Source organism: Cajanus cajan, chromosome 3 (assembly GCF_000230855.2).
Source record: "Cajanus cajan strain Asha chromosome 3, NIPB_CcT2T_4, whole genome shotgun sequence".
Lineage (NCBI taxonomy): Eukaryota > Viridiplantae > Streptophyta > Magnoliopsida > Fabales > Fabaceae > Cajanus > Cajanus cajan.
The window spans coordinates 35,971,567-35,979,363 of record NC_138519.1 but is presented as its reverse complement, the minus strand read 5'-3'; the positions used below and the strand labels follow the sequence as shown (position 1 = coordinate 35,979,363).

The 7,797-nt window shown below is 39.7% G+C and overlaps 1 protein-coding gene and 1 non-coding gene across 2 annotated transcripts; both read left to right on the top strand.

The window, feature by feature from the left end:
• Positions 1 to 3,063: 3,063 nt before the first annotated feature.
• LOC145956612 (small nucleolar RNA R71) lies at positions 3,064 to 3,170 on the top strand. Its single transcript, XR_014432851.1, has one exon. It is a non-coding gene; the product is annotated as a small nucleolar RNA R71 (small nucleolar RNA).
• Positions 3,171 to 5,369: 2,199 nt separating this feature from the next.
• Positions 5,370 to 6,109, top strand: LOC145956263 (uncharacterized). Its single transcript, XM_083071834.1, has 2 exons — positions 5,370 to 5,776; positions 5,878 to 6,109. The coding sequence occupies exons 1-2, from the start codon at positions 5,370 to 5,372 to the stop codon at positions 6,107 to 6,109; spliced, it is 639 nt and encodes a 212-aa protein (XP_082927960.1).
• The last annotated feature ends 1,688 nt before the right edge of the window (positions 6,110 to 7,797 follow it).

Below are 7,797 nucleotides of genomic sequence, written 5' to 3'. Positions count from 1 at the left end.
CCTCCTCTCCTTCTCCTCCTCCTACCACCACCGTGAGTGAGTGAGTTAGGCCTACCTTGGGTGGCCTTCACCAACCTAGTGAAGTGAGCTAGCCCAAAAGGAGTAACACCTCCACCAAACACCTCCCTTTCACCTTGCGCCACCTCCTTTACCCTAAACACCCATCCCTTTCCTTAGCACTAGGTTGCCTTTGGCTAACCTCCTCCCCTCTCCACCATAAAAGCAAAACCCTACTTAGGTTTCATCCTACACTTGGATGAGACTACCTTGAGCAAACCATCTTCACCTTCATTTCTTTGTGCTTCCGCCAACCATCCCTCCATTTTCTTCATCATTTTGGAGTCTCCTTGTTGAACCAAGATCAAGGGCGTGCATGGAACTAAGCCACATTCCATCAGACTTATTCTCAAACTGAGACCTCGTCAAACGAGCAATTTTATTAAAAGGCTCACCAATCCATATTAATCCCAAGCGGGACCCTCCATGGATTAGTGGTTTTCGCAAAAGGAGGGTTCGTGGAGTCGCCACCAATGTTTTACTCAAAACATTGGAAAAAGGGATAAGGCAATTGATTTTAAAAATCAACTTTGGCCATTACAACCAGAGTTGGGTAAGGGAGTCGGTTACGCGTGGGGAAGGTGTTAGCACCCCACAGCGCCCCTTTCGGGTTCCCTATGACAGATTATTTTCTAAAATAACAGCGTAAAATTACTAAATTACCCCTATTTATTCTAAGCAATTATAAATTAACTATCTACATGATGACAGTTTAAATATGCACACAGAAAGAAGTAAAAGGAAGGATTTAAGAAGAAACCTCTTGAAGCGTGTTTTATATATTGAGTAAAACTGGGAAGTTTTTTGGCGTTCCCTCGCTCTACAAGCTCGCTCGCTCCTTCCTAAAAAACTTTTAACTATGGAAATCCGGAGGATTTCCCTTCGACTAGGTTCGATCCTCAAGCAAAATGGCTCGGGGCTCAAGAACTTCGTCGGATCAACTCTCCGAGTGATTTCTAGGGCAGAACACTGCTCAAAAACCCCAGAATACTCAAGGAGAGGGTTAAAACTCTCTGAAAAAGTGTGGAATGACGTCCAATTGACGTCATATTTATAGGGAATAGGCGCAATACGGCCTACAGAAGCAATACGGCCGTATTGAAATTTTTGAACTTCAATACGGCCGTATTGAGTTCAATACGGCCGTATTGAAATTCAGAAATTTCAATGCGCCCGTATTGAGTTCACTGCGGCTGTATTGAAGCTTCAATACGGGCGTATTGATTTCAATACGGCCGTATTGAAGTTTTCAGAAACTTCAATACACCGTATTGAGTTCACTGCGGCCGTATTGAAGCTTCAATACGGCCGTATTAAGTTCAGTACGGCCGTATTGGGCTTCATTCCCTCCACTTCCTGATTTTGAGCTATTCTAAGACCTCTAGACCTACAGAGAACCCTCCTAGGGCCTTCCAGGGGTCCTTCTGGCTGATCTTCCTTCAGTCTTCGAGAGTCTTCAAGCTTTATTTCCGACCCGGACAATTTTAGGGGTCTACAGGTCTACCTAGTATGATTGGTATTTGTTTGTCCTCTTCCATTTCTAAAACAACAAAATCTCCCGGAATTAAAAATTTACCTATCTTAACTGGAACATCTTCTAAAATTCCTATGGGATATTTTATAGATCTATCTGCTAACTGGATTGACATTGCTGTAGGCTTTAATTCTCCCATATCTAATTTCTTGCAAATTGATAAAGGCATTAAACTGATACTTGCCCCAAGGTCACATAAGGCTTTTTCAAACCTTAGATTTCCAATGAGACAAGGTATAGAGAAACTACCAGGATCCTTAAGTTTTTTGGGCAAATTATGATGGATCAATGTAACAGTCTCTCTATCATCCAATTTCCTTCGGTTAGCTAAAAGATCCTTAAGAAATTTAGCATATGTAGGCATCTGTTGTAGAGCTTCTACAAATGGAATGTTTACATACACTTGTTTGATCATATTTAAAAATTTTTCAAATTGTCTATCAAGTTTAGTCCTTGCTAACCTTTGAGGAAAAGGAATTGGAGGGTGATAAACAGTTTGAGGCTTTGATGAAGATACTTTTTCTTTTTCTAATCTCTCTTTTTCAGGTTTTTCAACCATAGGAGAAGCGTCTTCATCAATCTCAATATTATCATTTTGATTAGACACAGGTCTGTCTAATTTCTTCCCACTCCTTAAAGTAACAGCATTAACATTTTCAGCTGGGTTTGCAACTGTTTTACCTGGGAACTTACCTGGAGAATTGTTTGAACTAGGCATCAACTGTGCAATTTGATTTTCCAGCATCTTGTTGTGGAGAGTAATATTCTCAACCTTGACAGCAAGGTTTTGAATAGAATTTGCCATTGAATCATCGGTCTGTTTTTGATTAGTGACAAAATTCTCCATAAGGTTTTCTAATCTTGAAACACTTTGTTGAATTGAGGGTGTCTGTACTGGATTTCCTTGCCCATTAATGAAGTGATTGGACGGACGGAAATTAGGTTGCTGATTGCTACTTCCTTGAACTGGGTTATTCTTCCAAGAAAAGTTAGGATGATTCTTCCAACCAGGGTTGTATGTGTTGGAATATGGATTACTCTTCTCTCTTCGAGGAGTGTCATAGAAATTATGAGAAGCTGCCACTTGTTCAGTAGTATCTTCTTTTTCTCCAGTAAAAATTGAGGTACAATCTACTGCAGTGTGCCCTTGTTCCCTACAAAGGTCACATACTTGATTTGTAGCCACTGAATTAACCTTAGCTTTTTCCATCTTGTCTAATCTTTGATTAAGAGTATCAAATTTTGCTAAGAGTAACTCAATATTGTTCACTTCATATCGCCCCGGAGTTCCTTTCCTTGCTGTGACTTCTCTTTCACTGTATTGGCTGTGATTTGAGGCTACATTTTCCAAAATAATCATGCAGTCATTAATAGGTTTCCCCATGAAAGATCCTCCAGCTGCTGAGTCTAATATCATGGTGCTTTGTTAGTCCAATCCTTCAAAGAAAAATTGGATGGTAAGCCAACGGTTGAAGCCATGTTGTGGGCATGCTTGAAGATATCCTTTGAACCGCTCCCATGCTTCATAAATAGTCTCTCCAGTGCCTTGTTGGAAATTAGTGATTTTCTTCCTCAATTCTTTAGTTTTAGAAGGAGGAAAGAATTTCTCTAGAAAAGCTCTTTCACATAATTCCCAAGTTGCTATCTTTTCTCTAGGCACTGTTCTTAGCCACACCTTTGCCTTATCTCTCAAGGTGAGTGAGAATAAGCGGAGTCGCATTCCATCAGAAACTTCATCATCAAATTGCTGGGTCTCACAGATTTCCAAGAACCCCTCTAAGTGGTCATTAGGATCTTTTGATGGTAGTCCTCCAAAGGTGTTCTGTTTGAGCATATTCACCAGAGAAGCTGGTACAGTAGCTCCAGTTTGCATCTCCCCTCCAGGTATCCCACGAGCTACGGGTGCAGAGTAATCCCGAAGCGGTAAATTATCTCATTGTGCAGCCATGTCAAATTCTCTAGAAAGGTTTCTTTTCCTTCTCAGGAGAGTTCTTTCAATCTCAGGATCAAGTGGTGTTGGTTTCCCAAGACGTAGAGATCTCTTTTGCATTAACCCTAAGGCACTGCAAAAAAAAAAAAAGAAAGTGACCCGTGAAATCTGAATTGGAGAAGTAAACACTAAAAAAAATAAATTATTTATTTATTTAATTTTTTTTTTTTAAATTCGAATTAAAATAATTGTAATTTAAATCAAGAGACGTAGTCCCCGGCAACGGCGCCAAAAACTTGATGTATGGAAAACCGCAAGTGTACGGTTGTCGTCAAGTAATAAATATCGAATCACAGGGACTACGTGTTTGACCTAGAATTACTAGTATTTTAATTTGAATTTTAAAACAGATGGAATTTTTGTTTTGAGATGATAAGATCAGATTCGATGGTAAAAGAGATAGTAATGCAATTAATGAATAAGATAAAACTTTAAGATAAGATAAGGAGATTTCCGGGAATCTAGGGTTCGCACAAAGAGTTCCAACATTATTGAATTATTATTTTCATTAATTAATTCTATTCCATCTTGAAGGTAGTCTTAACCTAATTTAATCCTTGCACCTTCTCAGGCTACGAGGACGTGTTTAATTAAAATTAATCTCTACTCTCGTGGTAATTACGTTCAATTAAACCCATTAAGATCTTTGTTAATCTATTGCTCCTCGAAAGCTTAAATCAACTCTCGTGATTTAACACTCAAGTCTGTTCCTTTAGGTTCCGATAATTAGGTTCTCCTCTCAGTTCTCCTTAGAGTCGATGGCACAGGCACCCAACCTTCTCCAAGTGTCAAAAACTAAAAAACTGTCTCCGAAACAAAAATCCCCGTTCTAGGCTAACCTCATCTAATTTATAACCTAAAAGGGTAAAAAGGTAAAACTACCAAGATAAAAATTACAAAGATAAAATAAAAATAAAACATAAAACTTAAAAAGCTGGGACGCGAAGTGAATCACGGCCGTGACTGAGAATCACGACCGTGATCTTCTCTGGAGCACATCTATGAAGGGTCAGTGGCGTTCACGGGTGTGATTGGGAATCACGGCCGTGATTTTCTCTGGTGAATCACGGGCGTGATTTAGAATCACGGCCGTGATTTTCCCTGTAGCTCAGCATTTCCTCTTTAATTCTTAAATCTTGATCCTGCTCAGAGAAAACACAACACATACCAAGAAAAGCATAAAATAGGAAAATGATATAAAAATTTATTAAAAACATGAAAGATATGCATGATTTTGCTATGAATTCTTGTGAATTAAAGTGCTAAAATACGAGTAAAATACACAACATCAGGTACCGATTAAGGGCGTTGTAGGGGTGCTTAATACCTTCCTTACACGTAACCGACCCCCGAACCCAATTCTGGTTATCAAGACCATTATTGTTTCTTTAAAAAACCTTTTCTTTTTCCAATGTTTTGAGTAAAACATTGGTGGCGACTCCATGAACCCATTTTTCAAAAACCATTAATTAAGGATTAGTCTGGTGTCCGGGCATTCCTTAATTGATGTGATCTTTAAAAGGATGTCTAAACCATAGGTCGCGAGATAAAAATTTTTTAGGTTGCGACACCAACCAAGGATGACCACATGGTCAAGGAGGAGTTCCCCGATGAAAAAATATTGACCTTGAAGGATGAGCCCAAAAAGCAATGTCAAAATGAATCCTGGTCGATGTTTTTCGATGGAGCCTCCAACATAATGGGGCACGGGATAGGAGCCATACTGATGTCATCCCAAGGAAAACATATCCGGTGACGGTAAGGTTGGACTTTGAATGCACCAACAACATGGCTGAATATGAAGCTTGTATATTAGGTATACAGGCTGTGCTTGATAACAAAGTCACCAAACTAGAAGTCTACGGTGACTCGGCTTTGGTGATATACCAGCTACAGGACGAATGGGAAATGAAAGACCACAAATTAATCCCCTATCGAGCATATGTTCAGGATCTGATGTCCCAATATGAATCCATTAACTTCGAGCATATCCCGAGAGAGGGGAATCAGTTGGCAGATGCTCTGGCCACATTGTCATCCATGTTTGCTATAAAAGAGGGATGTGAAATACCGGTCATTAGAATCAGACGACATGAGACACAAGCTCACTGTTGTACACTAGAGGAAAAGAAAGATGGCCACCCTTGGTATTTCGACATCCATCAATACATCAAAGAAGGGAAATACCTAGCCAGGCATCTAACAACGACAAGAAAACAATCAGACGAAAGGCTATCGGATTCGTACTACATGAGAACATCCTATACAAGAAGAGTTTTGATTCCATCCTGTTAAGATGTATTGGTCAGAAGGAGTCTCGATCGTTAATGAAGGAAGTCCACGAAGGAACCTTCAGTACCCATATAGCTGGACAGATCATGGCCAGAAGGATCATGAGGGGAGGATACTTTTGGTCCACTATGGAAAAGGATTGCATCTCGTATGCCAGGAAGTTCCAAAAATGCCAAATATACGCTGATAATATCCAAGTCCCACCAAGTGAGCTCAATGTAATGGCCTCGCCCTAGCCTTTCTCGATGTGGGGCATGGACGTCATTGGACCCATTGAACCTGAGGCCTTAAATGGACATAGATTCATTCTTGTGGTTGTTGAATACTTTACCAAATGGGTTGAAGCCATGTCATATGCACATGTAACCTGTAAAGTAGTAGTCAAATTTCTTAGAAAAAACATAATATGTCGTTATGGAATACTTGACAAAATTATAACGGACAATGGGTCCAACCTCAACAACAAGCTGATGATTGAATTATGTGACTCTTTCAAGATTCAACATCATAACTCCTCCCCTTATAGGCCAAAAATGAATGGGACAGTTGAGGCAGCCAACAAGAATATCAAGAAGATCGTTCAAAAAATGGTCATCATGTATAAAGATTGGCATGAGATGATACCTTATGCATTCCATGGGTACAGAACATCCATTCGCACATCAACGAGCGCCACCCTTTTTTCCTTAGTATACGGGATGGAGGCAGTCCTACCTATTGAAGTGGAAATTCCTTCTTTGAGATTACTCATGGAGGCAAAGCTCCCAAAAATCGAATGGGTTTGAACCAGATTCGACCAATTAAATCTCATAGAAGAGAAAAGGTTAGACGCCATTTGTCACGGGCAAACATATCAAAGGAGAATCAAGAGAGCCTTTGACAAGAGAGTCCAACCACGACCATTTGAAGAGGGGGATCTAGTACTCAGGAAGCTTCTACCAGCACAGAAGGATAAGATAAGGAAATGGACACCGAACTATGAAGGCTCATACGTGGTCAAGCGAGCCTTTTCTAGAGGAGCATTGATCCTCACCAACATGGATGGTGAAGAACTCGCTTACCCAGTAAATTCTGACATCGTGAAGAAGTTCTATGCTTAAGCGCAAAAAAAAGAAGGCGATAAAGCAAGACAAATGGATGACCTAAAAGCCTTATCAAACCTCTGTAGAAGTCAAGCAATTACTTGAAGCGGTGATGATCAGATGACTATGAGGATGCTAAGCTTGGTTTCTTAAAGTCATGATCGCTCAAGCCCAGACACCGGCCAACCTCAGTCAACTTTTCTCTTGCAAACCTCCTTTTGTAACCCTCCTTGAAATTTTCTGATTTGCAATAAAATACCATTTTTCGCAGCTCTTTCAACCTTCATCTTTAAATGACATGTTTTAGTATTAAAAGGAAAAATTGAAACAGCCTAGTAAAAAGTAGTTAAATAAAACGAGGCAATCTTATACGGGCCCCTAAAGTAAGCAAAAGTCATGTGCGAATCTTCAGTCAAAAAAAAAGAAAGAAAAAGGACTAAAGGGGTAAAGGGAAGCCACCTGATACCAATAGATTTCTAAAAAGCTTGAACGCGGATGTATGGCATACAGAAAAGCACGCATCAAAAGAGAATTATCTAAAAGGTAGTAGGTTACAAGAATTTTCAACCCATGCATGCATCACAAATAAAATCCCTAAAGAAAGCAATCAAGAAGGGAGCCAGGTGTGAAGGGGAAAAATTCTACCCTCATAATAGAGATCATACAAGGTCAAGGAAGTCCCTTACAATGATCAGCCATAGACAAAAAAAAAGGCAAGCTTCGTACATGTTGAAAAAGCCGAAACATTTAGAAAATAGTAGAAAAAGGCAAGCTTCAAACATGAAAGAGCCGAAGCTAAACAAAAATGAAATTCAGAAGAAAAAAAACCTATCACACGCAAG

Bases quoted from the DNA above. Each gene is read 5' to 3' on its own strand.
- LOC145956263 (XM_083071834.1), top strand. From the start codon at position 5,370: ATGGCTGAATATGAAGCTTGTATATTAGGTATACAGGCTGTGCTTGAT. The intron at 5,777-5,877 runs GCATCTAACAAC...CATCCTGTTAAG, and splicing joins GAAGGGAAATACCTAGCCAG to ATGTATTGGTCAGAAGGAGT.